General features: G+C 37.9%; 1 protein-coding gene across 1 annotated transcript in view; it reads left to right on the top strand.

Moving 5' to 3' along the window:
* The window catches only part of GLS (glutaminase), a 49841-nt gene extending 36662 nt beyond the window's left edge, over positions 1-13179 (top strand). The window contains exons 15-18 of the mRNA XM_053471852.1: positions 8866-8927; positions 10598-10674; positions 12122-12185; positions 12801-13179. Coding sequence (XP_053327827.1) covers positions 8866-8927; positions 10598-10674; positions 12122-12185; positions 12801-12957 — 360 coding nt within the window. The 3' untranslated portion in view covers positions 12958-13179. The remainder of the gene's footprint in view (positions 1-8865; positions 8928-10597; positions 10675-12121; positions 12186-12800) is intronic.
* The last annotated feature ends 4017 nt before the right edge of the window (positions 13180-17196 follow it).

Genomic DNA, 17196 nt, shown 5'->3' with positions numbered 1-17196 from the left:
TGTGAGTGTGGTTTTGTGTGCATGTGTCTCTCTGTATGTATACACATGTATACAGAAACGCATTGATTTTTTCTTTGGGTATCTGTTGTACATTTTATAGCAAATTTGTGTCTTTCTTTTCCTTTGCATTTCCATGTATTTTATTTATACACCTTTATTTACCAGCATGCTTTTTTATTGTTCAATAAACATATTTAAAGCTCATTTTGTTGTATTTGTGTTCATTTCACTACATTTTTTCTAGTTACAGGCTGTTCAGTTTATTGCAGTTGTCTGTTTAAAAAGAGGAACTGTAGATGAAATCTTGTTACCCTGATCATAGAGTAAAGATTGGGCAAACACCTCATAGCCATGGCTTGTAACATTTTGTAATTATCTCTATAGCTGCATCACTCCCTATATTTCCATTTTTTTCCAAATTTACGTAGATGAGTCCAATCCTGGATACACATATGGGGTGTAGATTTAAAAAAAATCACATACCCTGTTAGTACAATAAAAGAAAAGAAGCCAACCAATCTTTACAACTAATTTGTTTGCACACCAATAAAATATTTGCTACTATTGTAGTCTTCTTACAGAGGTATGACTTCCCACTGGTGATCATAGGCAAAGTGGCATTTCATGCACAGTCTGCGTTAATAGAAACGTAGAATCTGTCTTGACCTATCAACTTTGCCCATTTTTCCTGAGACTCAGACCTTAGTCAGTCCTTGGTCTTGTCTTAAAATTCAGGATGGCCTCATGCCTGTCTCATGCATGTGTAAATTTCCTCTCTGTATTAGTTAACACTCTTGATGGGAGGCTGTTCCACTTACCTTCCACCCTCTCGGTACAATAAAACTTCCTTGCATTACATCTAAACCTCTGACCCTTACAGTTTTGACTATGGCCTCTTGTTCAAACATTTCTCCTGTGAAATAAACTTCAAACTTTATTAAATTCATTAATGTAATTAAATCTCACCTCTCCTTTTCTGTACGGCTATACATATTAAGATCCCTTAGTCTTCCCTGATATTTTTTATCCATTAAACCATTAACCATTTCTGTAGCCCTCCTCTGAACTCCAATGTGTCAATATCCATCGGGCGATGGGGTCTCCAGAACTGTACACAATACTCTAGGTGAGATTGTAAAGTGGCAGAACCACCTCTGTCTTTCTGCTACTCATGCACCCAACATCAGTTTTTCTGGAAAAATAAGGAACTTGTTTCCAAATAAAATAATATCTGCTATATCGAAAGGCAAATTGAAAGCGCCCTGAGTATAAACAGGCCTTATAGTTATTACTGGTTTGGTTTTATAGCTGGTGCAGAAATAAAACAAAATGATTGCAAATACATTACAGCTGTCATACTACATGTTAATGCTTACAATCACAGTGCTTTTGTCATCTGACATTGTCTGTGCAGTTGATTTGTCATAGAAGCAGTCAGAGGAATTGGTTGTAGACCCACTGCTCAGGTCATGACGTTGTCCGCAACAGTGGTGCAAAGTGGGAATGATTTTAACAAAATGATGCTTGCTAACAAATTATTGGCCATCTCTAGGCTTGTATAACTTGATAAGGATAAGTGTAATAAATAAAAATTGTATATCCCAACAAAAAATATATCAATAAATAACTAGTTACATTGAAGCTATTATGATTACAACCGTGTTTCTTTTATTCATCACAGCCCTTCCTTTTTTCCCTGTGTGATCTAGTGACCAAAAATGCAAACCCAGTGTCTACTGTCAAGATACTGCAAAAGTGTTATAAATGCTCTGATTCTGTATTCGACATTAACTGTGGTCCTAAATGGGTTAGTTTTAATTGCAAATAAACATAGTCTGTAGTCAGAGGAGATACCTTTATCGGGCCAACATAGAAAAAGATGGGAGGGGGACACATCAAAGGTCTGTTCTTCCATTAATCAAAAGACTTCTGTGATCACAAAAGCTTATGTGGCTAATTTTTTGGACCAATAGACTTACAGTCGCGTTTCAATTCTATGGTTTTACAGAACGTAACTATCATCTGTTCCTTAGCAGGTCTAAAATGAGGTAAATACAACCTCAGATGAACAGCAACACATGACATATTACACCCTGTGATGATTTATTCAACAACAATAAAAGCCAAATTCGGAAAGCCATGTGTGAAAAACTAAGTACGCCTTATGATTCAATAGCTTGTAGAACCATCTTTAGCAGCAGTAACTTGATGTAATCATTTTCTGGATGACTTTATCAGTCTCTCACATTGTTGCGGAGGATTTATGGCACACTCTCCTTTACAATGTTGCTTCGGTTCATTGAGGTTTGCATGCATTTGCTGGGTTGAGGTCTGAACTTTGAATGGGCTTTTGCAACACCATCTTTTCTTTTTCAGCCTTTCTGTTGTAGGTTTGCTGGCGTGCTTGGGATCATTGTCCTGTTGCATGACTCAATTTCAGCCATACTTTAGATGTCGGATAGATGGCCTCACATTTGACTCTAGAATACTTTGGTATACAGTTGAATTCATGGTCGACTCAATTACTTCAAGGTTCTTAGGTCCTGTGGCTGCTAAACAAGCCCAAATCATCACCCCTCCACCACCGTGTTTGACAGTTGGTATGAGGTGTTTGTGGTGATAACCAAAACAAAGCATATCACCAAACGTGACGCTGTGCATTACGTCAAAAGAACTCCATTTTGGTCTTGTCTGTCCAAAGGACATTGTTCCAGAAGTCTTGTAGTTTGTGCAGATGCAACTTTGCAAACATGCTGCCGTGTTCTTTTTAGAGAGAAGAGGCTTCCAAACAAAGCATACTTGAGTCTTTTTTCTTGTACGGAGACCTGTAGAGCCTGAGATGTAACTCTTGGTATTTTTGCAGTTTCTCTAAGCTTTGCATGGTCTGTCCTTGGGTGACATTTACTTCTGGGAAGATGGGCAACTGTCTTGAATGTTTTCTACTTTTGAATAATCTTTCACACTGTAAAACGATGGACTTAAAATTGTTTGGAAATGACCTTATAACATTTCCCAGATTGATGGGCAGCAACAATTACTTCTCTAAGATCATTGCTGATGTCATTTAAACCAGCATAATTTTTTATGGAGTGTTCGAGGCTTGAGCACAGTAGTATAATCTTTTCATACAGATTATGTTTTCCTGCTGAGCTGTATGCAGTACACCACAGCTCCACACAATATATATATATATATATATATATTGTTCTGTACATATAATTTTGGTTTTTGTTTGTACCAAAACCATTATTTTTGGTGTTTCATTTTCTATTTATTTTATGCTATGTGTAATGCTTATCCTTCTTCCATTCTGAATAAACTATTCACATAGTTTTGCAGGAAAAGAATAGCAATATGCACAAGGTCTTACTGTAACCTTTAGTGGTCAAAAATCAGATTGATCATAAGAAAAAAGGATGTTCCAGAAGATAAGGAAAGTTAACAGACTGCTAAGAGCTCACATCCTGTTTTAATGAGTCATCTATTGAACTCGTGCTCAGCTTGCCAAACCATTGTTTGCAGACAGATGACACATCCACTATTACATGCTGTGTTATTTTATACTGAGTAGCAGACAGCCATGTTTTTATAATACTGTGCTGATGTTTTAGATTCTGAATTGTGCCTATTTTTGCGCACACTGCATTCAAGTATCCTTCACAGAGATTGCTGTATCCATGACACTAGAATGATTTGGCTACCAATTCACAAAGCCATGTTGTATACCATGCACATATATGTATGTACTCACACTTTTCCATCTCACATACATGTATATGTAGGAGTGCAGACTCTCCTACAATAAAACTACCCTGTCTGTTGTCTGCACATATGCTATTTTTCAGTTTAACTCAGTATTTGCAAAATTATGGTCTGTGAAGTCTAACCAGGAGAATTTGTTGGAACCCAAAACACAGGCGAAGCAGAAGAAGTTGGGTTCCAAATAAGACTTTTTTTGGCTCGTTGGCACATTTGGGTGCCAGCTTGTTATTGCTAATGGGGTCCAGTTCTGAACTTTGTCACTGGTGGTTTTGCCTACCACTGTTCCAGCAAACTAACTTCCATTGTCTTGCTGCAAAATGATATTGGTATTTTGTCGTGCTGTTACCAGAAAAACACAAAAAAATTGTATTTTACCATACTTAAACTAGAACTTACATGCATGTATATATACACATTTTTAAGACCACATGTGCTGGAAAAAAGGTTGTCCAATGGGACCAAAACATTTCTAAATGTCCCCGGATACAAAGACCACTGGTATAGACAATACGTTTTATTCTGAACCACATGGACATCTTAATAGCATCAAACCAGACAATCCTCTTCCTAGCTTCACCAAATCTCACGTTTCCGAGATGAATCATATGCAGTCATTACCTCTTCGGTTTATATAGATGATGCCTAAATCCATCTATGCACACCCTTGCTTTCTCAAAACATTTAACATAACGTTACAGCTTGCCCCACAGCTGTCTCTTCCTGGATGAGCGACCAATGACTCAAAATGTAATATATCATGTACTAATGTATTTATTTGTTTCACCTCAATCCTTCCTTACACTTCACTTCAGCCTTACGGTGGATTAATATCTTTCATTTACATCTCACAATAAGGAAGTAGCTAAAACTTCTTTCTTTTTATTTTAAAAATGTCACCAAAATTAGCCCATTTCTCTCTTGTTTTACTGATGCATGCACTAATCATTTCCTATGTAAACTAACTCATTGGTGGGACTGCTTTCCATGTATCTCTTGTACAATGCCTTCACAACTACAATGAGGTTCCGCCAGAATACTCTTTCCTCCTGAAGACCGCTAACCCACAATAAACACCATTGCCTTGACTTCCTATAAAACAGTGCATCACCTTCGAAATTCTCCTTCTTGCCTTTAAAACTCTTCAGCACTTACCATATCCGATATTTCATCTCTTATATCCCGCTATATACCTACAGGCCCTCTATGCCCCATTCATAGTGAATTTCTTTCTACAACACTGAACCGTGCTGGCCAATGATATTCTCCCTCACTGCTTCATATCTATGGAACTCCCTATGTTAGGACTGTGTTGGGAGTTAAAGCAGGCGGCACAGGATCACAAAAGGGTTAACAAGCCAAGATCCTGGAACAGGAGACAGGATAGTTTAAGTAGCAAGCCAAAGGTGAAAATCCAGGAGGTCAAGTAAAGTAAGTCAAGCTTGGCAACACTAAAGCATGGACCGAAGGGAGAGCAGCATTTCATAAGGCAGTAGGTAGAAGGGTCCTTCTACTAGTTGTAGGAAAAGACTACCAGAGACATCCCATCTCCAGCATCATGAGCTGTTCAGCAAATGAGGGCAGACCATCAGAAGCAGGACACGACCCCCCACCATCTGTAGTTTGATCATGTCGCTGGGCACGGAATGCAACTACCAGAGGCTGTGGACGACGCCTTTTTTTTGTAAATGCGCCACCAACCGCAGCGTATGCAGTACATGAGGCCAAGGATGAGGATGCTGCCTAGTATGGAGGAGAGCGGGCTTGCTGGGAGCAGCCTGAGGTGAGTGAAAGGACCTCGGTGTCTGACACCCTATCACCAGAACTTTGTCAAGCTTCAATTTTCCATTACTTCAAAAACAAGCTTATTTTGCTTGTAGTACTACAACCTCTGATTGTATCTGTATGTCTACCCGCTTCCTACTACCAAAAAACTGTATAAGCCATATATTGTCCTTTACCCTTTTAAGTTTTTAAATATCCACCTTTTAAAATATTTCAAATGCAAGTTATTAGACATATTAAAAGGACAGAGGGGACCATGGCCCCCCTACATCATGCTGTACCCCCCAATTGAAACGCCTGGGGGGGTTTGTTCCTTTTTATGCAGCTGCGAGGAAGCACTGATTGATGAGGAGAGAGAGGGGTGCCAAGTGGTCGCTCAGGAATAAGTTTTCAGCAACCACTCAGCGCCTCACTGTCCTCCGCGAGGCCTCTGTCTTGGTCCCAGCATTTCATGCTCAGCGCCGGAATATAATGTCATATTCTGACGCTCAGCAGTAGAGCATCATGCACCGCGACAGAGCAGCGAGACAGAGGCCTTGCGTCCCCACCACAGGACTTCGGCAAGGTAAGTGAACTACAAAAGTAGAGGGAGTGGGTAGATAGTGAGAAGTGGGGGAGATGGGGTAGATAGTGAGAAGGGGGAGAGGGGGTAGATGGTGAGGAAAGGGGGGACAGGTAGATAGTGAGAAAGGAGAGTAGTAACAATATTGAAATAAAGAGTCAGAATGAATGAGAGCATAAATTAATTAATATGTGGATGCATTGTGTGAATGAATGAGAGATTGAATTCATGTGTGGATGAATTGTCTGAGTGAGAGTATGAATTAATGTGTGGATGAATTGTGTGAATGAGTGAGATAATGAATTTGCGAGAATGCATTAATGAATATGTGTAAATATTTTTGTGAGAAAGAGTAAGAGAATAAATGATTGTGTGAATGAATTGTGTAAATGAAAGTGTGAATTAGTGAGTGACTGTAAACGTGTCTGTGTGGATCATAGATGTATAATTGATTTGTGGAAAGATTAGACAAGCAGGGTGTTTATGCCTTGAGGACCAAGGTGGCACAGACAGGGTGTTTGAGGCAAAGATGGCACAGAGTGGGCTGTTTGGGGACAAAGATGTACGCTGGGCTGTTTGGGGACAAAGTTGACTCATGCTGGGCTGTTTGGGGACAAAGATGGCACGTGTGTGTAATTTGGGTGCTTGTTAGGTTCTATGTTGGCAATGTGGAAACCAAGGCTGGCCTTTGGGGTGTGCAACCTTTGATCTATGCCTGTAATTTAGGGGGTTTTATCTATACCTTTAATGCTGAGTTTTTATGTGAACTCCAATTGATCTATACCTGCAAACTGGGTTTGTGTGTTATTCTGTTGACCTATATCCGCTATGCTATGTTTCCATACATTATTTATTTAAACCTCCAAATACAGGGTTTGTATGTCAATAGTTGATCAATACCTACCGTGCTGTTTCCATTTGTTGTTTATTTGATCTATACCTTCAGTGCTGAGTTTACATGTGATTTCCAGTTGATTATACCTGCAATGCTGGGTTTGTGTTATTCTGTTGATCTATACGTGCAATGCTATGTTTCCATACATTATTTATATATACCTGCAAATACAGAGTTTTTATGACTTATTCAGTTGATCTATACGTGCTGTTAACATGTGTTTATTTGATCTTTACTGGAACTACAGGGAGTAAGTAAAAGAGAGGTATGGCTTAGTGAATGAGGGGACAAATGGACTCTGGGCATAATTAGGGGGAGAGGACCTCTCAATCCAATAGGGTCAGAAAGAGGGAAGACTGCACTGACTCTCACAGTCTAATAAAATTATAACTAGAGTAAACACAAAATTCAGTTTTCAAGCAAAGATTTCATGTATAGAAAACAATTCCAACCCTGCCTGGCCGTACGTGGAAAAAGTAATTGGCCCCTTAGTTACTAAATCAACCAATTACCCAAATGTAATTGATAATTGGGTCCAATACCACTAGATACACCCAGGCATGATTACTACCAGCCCTATTGAATCTACACATCCATCAAATATAACTTTCCTCACAAAGTGAAGTAGGCTAAAAGGTCTCAAGAAGCTGCACACGATCTAAAGAAATTCAAGATGGTTCATTGACACCTCTATCAGTCTGGAAAGGGTTTCAAAGCCATTCCTGAAGGAGACTGTTCAGCCATCAGTTTGGGACATAAAGCTTAAGCACAGTTGGGTTATGCAGGAGGACAAAGATCCGAAGAACACAAGCAATTCCACCTCTGAATGGCTCAATAAAAAACAAAATGAAGGTTTTGGAGTGGCCTAGTCAAAGGCCTGACATGAATTCGATAGAGATGCTGTGACATGACCTTAAAGAGGCTTGAGAACCCTCCAATGTGACTAATATAAAACAGCTCTGCCAAGAAGAGTGCCCAATATTTGTCCACAGTGGTGTAAAAGACTAGTTACCAGTAATCAGAAAACTTTGTGGTGGTTGCCGCCAAGGTTGGTACAACCAGCCACCAAAATTTAAAGCCAGCCAACCAACATTTAAATGTTACAAATAAGCAAAAATAGGAGTAATCAGGAAGGCGGCAAATACTTTTTTAGAGCACTATATAAACAAAACCTAATAGCAAGCAGTCTTGCCTTATTCGAAAAAATGTGTTCATTGGCACAATATGGAGTTTACTTTAGCAAACAAAAATGGATGAAACTCCACCTGTATGTGAAGTAAATGTAACTGAGAAGCATTATTAAACATCTGTATAGAGAAGGATGGAGGGAGAGAATACAGCTGTTGTTTTCACTGGGAAAAACACAAATTCAAACAGCCATATTTAGAGCAACTTGGTAAATGTTGAGCATGCAAAAATGATTAATATTTTCCTAAGCGGGAATGCAGCTATTAAAACAAACAAATTATTCTGGGGTTGTCACCGAACATTCAAGGAAGAAGTATGTTAAGCTGAATAAATTATTATTCTTTCTACACAATAGCAAAGGGAAATAGCTATGGCATGGAAACACTTGTCGGTTGTGTGATTTGTCAGGCTTCCGTGTTTTTACTACTTTGATATATTTGAACATCTTAATTAACACGAGTGTAAAATAACCATTGGTTAATATTCACAGTAGAGTTATATTGACAGACAAACACAGGTTGGCTAGCTAAATTAACTTGCCAAATATTATGTAGGTAACAGTTCCACTGTGTTTTCAGTGGGTCTCTCATTTCTATTGCTGTTAACCTCATGGATGATTATATATACACAGACGTTTATTTTGTTTTCTGACATTGTGTTTTGTGTCTTTTCACAGGTGAAATCGGTCATAAACCTTCTATTTGCCGCATACACCGGAGATGTTTCTGCCCTGAGAAGGTACATTGAATTCTGTTTCTAAGACAAAGTTGGCTATTTTTGTTTGTTTATATGTTAGTTTTCTTTACAGTTTTTAGGATTTTAGTTTGTAGCTCCACTTGAAATTGTCTTGTTTCTAAGCAATGTGATGTGCTTGTGGACACACAGCACATGTCGTGTTCTGGCCCCAATATTTTTTGTTTCGAATAAAAACAAGCCTGCATTTTAAAGTTTATTTAAAAAACACATTAGTCATAAATAAGATACATATGAAAACACATGGTTCCTAATATCACTGCAGCCCAAGACATCATATAATAACCAACTGTGAGAGCACCGGTATAGTTCAAATGATGCGAAAAAATATTTGAAATTAACCATTTCCAAATGTATTTAAATAAATGACTGTAAGCAAAGTTATTTAAAACAGAGAAATAGCTTTCACAGTGGGTAGTAAATACCATAAATAAAGCCCAAAATGTAAGAGGGGGGGCTGAGGGAGGACGAGTTTGAATAGGAGATGTTTTCATCAGATGGCACAGATCTCTTTTGCCCCTGCAGCAGCATTAGCTGCATATAACTGAATGGCCGACTGCAAGACCGGTCCCAAGGAAAGCAGCCTACTGGGAAGTTTCCCAGTATCCCGTAAGGCCAGTCCAGCCCAGGTTTCCTGCATCTGTGCAGCATAAGTACAGATCAAATTGGTTATGACAAGTGAAGACACGTTAAGTAAATAAAAGACACATTTCATTTTCAAATGCAGAAACATTTTGTATTTGCATAGATAATGTCTTATTTCTGTCCTCTCATATTGAACTTCTTGGATAGATATTTTCACCACAAATCAATATCTAGTTAAGGCAAACAAAGTTTTTAACTGCAGGAGCAGCGACTCACAGCAACCATATCACTGTCTACATTCATGTAGTGTCATCTGGCCAGAGAAAGTATCTTTCAAATGCTCTCAGTGAATGGAGTTATCTGACTTGTTTTAATTTAATTAAATTGATATCCTGATTAGTTCTCTACTGATGGTTTTGTCACATAAAACAGCACAAAATCTTTAAAGAAGCTTTTTCAATTTCAGTGGCCCATCACGCCTTTTATTTTCATATATATTTCATAAAGAAATTATAAAGGAGGTAAAGCATGACATAAAAAAATCTTTGCAGGGAAGAGTTTGGCATTCGAGTGGAAAAATTGAGTTACAAAATTCAGCAGAAAAAGTGGGACGAGAGATTTAACATGAGTGCACACATGCCTTTGCAAAATACCATGTGCTCCTTAAATATTGTTTTATTTTATCGTATTTCTTTTAGTTAGGTAGCACAAATGTGCCATTAAAAAGTTTGTATTATCTCTATATTTATTACTTCATTCGTCTGACCTTTCCCTGTTTTGTGAGTCTGACACTTTGTTGTTTCAGCCATTATCCTAGATAATAAACACATAATGTGAAATCACTTGTTTTTGTACTGCAAGCCAGATGTTTAAAAAAGCTTAAATTGAGCTTAATTCATCATAGAACATATATATATATATATATATATATATATAATGTCGAACAATGACTCTTTTTTTATGGTTGCTTCAGTAAATCATGCAGTGAGCTACTGGACTTTTTTATTGAACACCCTGTTCTCTTTTCCAGCTTCACTGTGCTCATTCTCTTCCAATCTTGTGTTGTCTAGGTTTGCGCTGTCAGCAATGGATATGGAACAACGTGACTATGATTCTCGTACAGCTCTGCACGTTGCTTCAGCAGAAGGTACTTGGTCCTCTCACATTAAAAATCCCTTTTTGATACGATACAGTTTTCTCACATGATGTTGATTAAGGGCATAACTAGAAACCACAGGGCCCTGATGCGAAAATTGTCCCGGTGTCCCCAACAGCTGGAGTGTGCCGTGTTTGCCCCTTGCCTCCCTCCCCTTTCAACATACACTCTGGCACACATATGCAAACACACTTACACAGATTACACACACTTTATCATACTCACTAAAACACACGTACACATTCATTCTAACACACTGTATCTCACTCACTTACACATCCAAGCTCACTCACACACACACCAATACACAACCGTGCTCACATACAATTACACATCCATGCTCACACACACAATTACGCATCCATGCTCACACACACAATTACATATCCATGCTGTTACACACACAAATGCACATGCATGCTCTTACACACACAATTACACGTGCTTGCACACACACAATTACACATGGGTGCTTACACACACACAAAATTACACATGGGTGTTTATACACTAAATTACACATGCATGCTTACACACACATACACATACATTCTCCCACATAATTACACATGCATGCTCACCCACATGCTTGCTCACACACACAACTACACAATTATGTTCACACACAATTACACATTCATGCTTACACACAAGTACACATGCATGCTCACACACACAAGTACACATGCTCACACACACACAAGTACACAAGCATGCTCACACACACAAGCATGCTCACACACACACAAGTACACAAGCATGCTCACACACAAGTATACAAGCATGCACACACACACAATTACACATGCATGCTCACACACACAATTACACATTCATGCTCACCCACATGTATGCTCACACACAAGTACACATGCATGCTCACAGACAAGTACACATGCATGTTCACACACACACACACACACACAAGTACACATGCTTGTTCACGCACACACAAGTACTCATGCATGCTCACACACATACAAAAGTACACATGCATGCTCACACACAAAGTTTTTGGATATCCCAACTTAAGCACAGACATTTCAATTTCATTAAACTTCTTTTAAAGTAAGTATACACAGAGAGTCTTGTGACCCAAAATACTAAATATTATCAGTGCCAATTCATAAAAGGGTTGCTGAAAGCACATATAAATAATCAATTGTATATGCCTTGCTCATAAAAGGATTTTGCAGATGCTTCTGAGTCTATGAGAGGGCTTCTTATGTTTTAAACATCCATTTCCCAAAGATCACTAATCATGGCTTGACCATTTAATGTTATACTGTGTAAAGAGCAAATACAAGAACCACTAATGCTTTATTACTCTTTGAGTTTGAAATACACTTGTCTATACTGAATCAATTGCTTTGTAAATATTTTTGATTTCAAACGTTTTTGATATGTACTGCATAATAACCGCTTTTTTATTTTACAGGTCACGTAGAAGTTGTACGATTTCTTTTGGAAGCCTGCAAAGTAAATCCTTTTCCAAAAGACAGGTAAGTGTTCTAAAGTTATTAATAGAATCATAAGATACCATAGTGTCAGTACATTTCTAGCTAACAGACATCTGAAACTCACAACACTTAATGGCTCATCGGGAGGAGAGGATAAAATGCCTAAATGCCTCATCTCCCTGTGTCCTTTGTGATGCATAAACAGATGCTCTGTTTTATGTAGGCGATCCAGGCTTTGCGATCAAGCCCACTCAGGTTTACCTGGCTATGTATTCACTGACACCTGTGTTTGTAAGGCTTATTGACAGTATATCCTTTATAGGGTAGAATAGATCGATAAAAGGTATCAAATATTGAATTCTTATGAACAAATAACACAGCTCATTTACACAGCTTGTTAAAAAGCAGAACTTTATTAGATGCCTGGACTAAAATATTGATAGTCGTGAGTACCTGATCCTGGATTTGTCTTGTTTATTGCATATTATAAAGTGGTCCACAATCAACTCAAGTTTACATTGATCCAGAGGAGAGGAACTTTTCATCTTCTCCAGACCTTTTTGTAGTGCTTTGCAAACCACAGTTATCGTGGATTCATTCAAACTCAAGTCAAGCATTAATTACATCATAAAGCTGTGTGTGTGTGTGTTTTAACAGATGGAATAATACACCTATGGATGAAGCTATGCATTTTGGACACCATGATGTTGTTAAAATTCTCCAAGAATACCAAAACAATTATAACCCCCGTGATGAGCCAAACCAAGAGAAGCAAGAGCAGACAGTTCAGAAGAACCTGGATGGGCTGTTATAACTCTCAGCTGAAGCAATCTTCATGTATTTGCACTTGTTTAAGCTGTAGGAGCTGATAAAGAGTGTGTGATACTTTTTTTCATAACGTTGATGTATATTTTAGATGAAGTCTTTGTGTTTCAGTGTTATTTTTCAAGTTGGACGCTCAGGATAAAAATTGAGGAAAAAAGCAACAAAGCAAAGCCTCTCTTTTTAGCCCCTTGCCCTGCCATTGCGGACTCCACAGGCATCAAGAATCCATGGTAGGAAGGGGCTAATGCGTTTTATGCTGCATCCATCTGCCCTACTTTACTTCACCATATTGTTCTTGATGTAGAAACTGACTTTTAGGTATCACCTAGGAAATGTTAGAATGTAATTTAAAGTAGTGGCTTGTGATGTTTGTTTTTGTGATTGGATAGACCGCACAGTGAGCTAGAGCTTTTACATGAACTGGTAATGTGCTTATTGTGATTGACGCCTGCCTATATTGTAAGACTGTATGTATTTGTTGCTTTTCATTGAGTCTGTTGTAGTTAATGTGTCAGTCATTTGCTGCACATTTTTCAATATAGAAACTTTTAATTCAAAGCAAGGCACTTTCTCATGAAGCTTTCTGAGCCAAAGCTCTGAATATTTTGTTTTCACTCCATATTTAGGTACCATAATGGTTTACTGGATCAACAATGTGCAATAGCATAATACTAAAGTCAAAAGTATGCTTTATAGACAGCTTTGCACTTAATGTGCCCAAAGACCTATAGATGACTGGCTCATCCGTCTAAAAGTAGGCAGAAACTTGAATAGGCCTAGTGAGGTTACAGTTTACCCCACCACTTCATCCTTCGCGTAGCATCTAAAAAGATGGTGCCATAGGAACATGTCCATCATGACTAGTGGGAAAGCCAGTCCTGTAAACTGCTTTCCTAGTATTCTTAACAGATCCGCCTGTATCCAAGATGGTATCAGACTCTAAAAGAGCTATTTGATTATCGAGGTTGGGAGACCAGTTGTTTTGTTCAGTGTCGATGCTTATGATGACTTGTGTACTGTATTGAGCAACAATATCTTATATAGCTTTGGTGAGTGTGTGAATATAGTATTTATGTTTTATGTTGATCAAATTTCAGCGCTAGCGTTCACAGTATTTAATTTTTCCTTCCATGGGCTACAGAAGAGGTGATCATATTTATCAAGAAAATACTGTTGCAATTTTGTTGCAAAATACTACATCTTGAGCAATCAGCAGAAACATTCCATTCACTTCTATGGTGGTTGCTCCATTGTAGCATTTTCCCCTCGAATTGCTTCATTTTGGCAATAATCAGCATGCTGATATATAGTGTTATACTCTAGGCAAGTAACACCGAATGTCACTTTGATCTTCAGGAGTTTGACTGATTATTTATATATTCTGGGCAGAATTTAAAGGTTTTCGACTTGTCTGTACCAGAACTAAAGCGGACAGATGCATAGAATGTCTCTTTTTTGCATTACAAGTTTGCTCTAGGGCTTTTTATGAAGCTATAACTGAGGACAAATGCTAAACACCAAGCGTTATTTCACAGGGCAGGGTTTACTAACAATATATTTGGGGCCCACAAAAAGTGCAGGCTTTGTGGCTCTCCAAAGATGAGCACATTGTGGGCAATACATGACTGTGTCTTTGGTACTTGCTAATTTAAGTAAGTACGCTGACTAGCTGTGTTTATCCAAAATCCGGGATATGTTTATGCAATTATGTAAGCAGCTTCAACATAGTTGTCGGCATGTTGTCCTCATCTGTCTGGACAGAATGTGGACGTGTGAATGATGCATATTTTTGTTCCACTCTGTCCATCTTAATTTTGGTCACACAAAATTAAGAGAATAATTCCCAGAAATCCTGTCCCGTTAGGGGGACTTAAGGACAGATGTTGCGAAACTCAGCTGTAGGTGAAACCACATGTTTTCCCATTTCTTCAAAGGCCAGAGGACAGTGCAGTGTGTTACTGTGCTGGTACTTAAAATTGCTTCTTAAGCTTTTTTTTATTACAGAACAGTCCCTTTCTGCCGGGTTATCATACCTTCAAACCTTCCCAGGTATTTCTTCCTGCTCGCTTGGTCAGGCTAGCCACCCATGAATGTCACTTGCTTTGTTTGGGAGAAAAAATGCAGGAAGATACTGGTAGGAGCTAAGCATGGTTCTCCTGCATAAAGATCAAAGGGCAGCCCCGGAGGAATGGTAATCACCAGCCAAACCTGGAGAATCCTCCAGTTTGAGAATTACTCTGCCGTTTTTCTTCATGTGTGCAGTGTAGAATGCTGCTCAGCATTAAATATGTAGAGATGACCAATGACGCCGTTAATAATGTATAGCTTAAAGTGTATATTTAACTAAGGCTATCACTTACTTTCCTGATTCTGTTATCATCCCCTTAATTTACAGGGCAGCTCTTTCTTTAGTTACTGGATCGCTATCCAAGTCAGGGTTGTTGTAGCAGCTGGCTCACAGCAAAGCATTCCTAGTGTGTATTATATTGTGCTTAGTAAGTGAATGAATGTGCTGTGCTTGTGAATGTGCAATGTACCAGATCACGTTTTTATTAGTATATATCTATCGGTCCAGAGTGTTTTTTAGAACAAAATCAGTTTCCTTAAGTAATGTCTATGCCGCTACTTCAAGTCACCACACCAAACTGGATGATGCAGAAGTAATAACAATAACTCGTACCAGGTACACAGGACAAAAGAAATACACAGTGCTTCAGAAAAGGTCCAATACCCAAGACGCAATGTAATAAGATTTGCTACTTCCTAACATACCATATTGTAACAATTGCTGAATGTATCTGTTGTGCTTGTTCCCTACATTTAATTAGCACAACCAGTGAGATATGTTGCAATTTCATTATTACCAGGGAAGATGGATAACCAAAGTACAATAGTCTTTTTAAAATTAATGCACTATTATAAGTATATATTTTTATTTCATATTTTAAATATTATAAAGAGGAATATTCTCAGATGACTTCTTGATTTACGTATCTTGTCCTTTTTATTTATACACCAAATGGATGAGATTAAAACTCGCAAGATTGTAATAGTACATATAATCTATACGTTCACAAATTGTATTTAGGCACAGATACCTTGGAAAAAGTCTTCAAAAGATTTAAAAACATTGCTAGAGGAGTACTGTGGTGATGTTAGTTTTAGTATTGTGTATGCATTGGCTGTCACAAAGGGATTTATTTAGTAAGTAGCCTAGATGATTGACTAAATTGTTAGACGCAGATTAACAAATTATATTTGCTCATCAGTAAATTGTACATTTGGTCACTTTAAAAAAAACTTGATTATAAGTAATATAATACCAATATAGGCTACAAATGATCCTTCACCTTGTTTGTTTTAATGGTACAGCACAATGAGTGACTATTGTGACTTCATGATGAAGTCAATATTAATTCTTTGAGAGCAGATCCAATGACTCGTCAGATCGGTCGTGCCCAGGTTCTATCTTCCTTCAACTGGGCATGTAGCTCAAAGCCACTCAGTAAAGCAGTCATAATCATGATAATACAAATTGTCACAAAGCATGGGAGTTAACCAGCCACATATGTAGCCAATTACTTTGTCTGCCACTAAATAAACCCTTCATATCTTTGCCCTGCAGTAGACTATTTTGAATATGTCAGTGGTAAACAGACTATCAATATTTGTAAGTTATATATTGCTAATTGTTATAGTTTTCATTTATCAAAAATAGTTGATGATAATAATAATAGGTGTGATAAATTTCCTGTAGCCGAGCTACAACACTACTTAATAAACTATAGATAATATAAATGACAGGTGCTCTTCTACAATCTTTATATATGTAGAATGTATTATCGAATCTAGAGACCTAATGATTACAGGCATACGATCACAGTTGGACATTATAAATAATATATGTCAACCAGTCCACTGCATTCCTGACCGTATGACATTTCTGGAAGTAGTCAAAAAATCTATCTTGAAGACATCTGATCATCACTATGATTTTACAACAATGCTTACCAGATTTCATATTTTTATTATTTGTAATATGCAAAAATTGATTATTAGTGTGCATTTTGCCCCACATTTTAAGCATCACATTTCAGTTGAATTTAAGAACTGAGAGCATAAAAATTTTTCATTTTCTATATTTAAAGCCTTAGTGTATTTTTAAATCTATTTATGCCAATAACGCATTTCAAGGTCATTAACTAAGTCAAGTGATTGACCCATTCAA

This window comes from Spea bombifrons, chromosome 7 (genome assembly GCF_027358695.1).
Source record: "Spea bombifrons isolate aSpeBom1 chromosome 7, aSpeBom1.2.pri, whole genome shotgun sequence".
NCBI lineage: Eukaryota > Metazoa > Chordata > Amphibia > Anura > Pelobatidae > Spea > Spea bombifrons.
The sequence above is the reverse complement of the archived record's forward strand: the minus strand, read 5'-3'. Positions and strand labels throughout refer to the sequence as shown.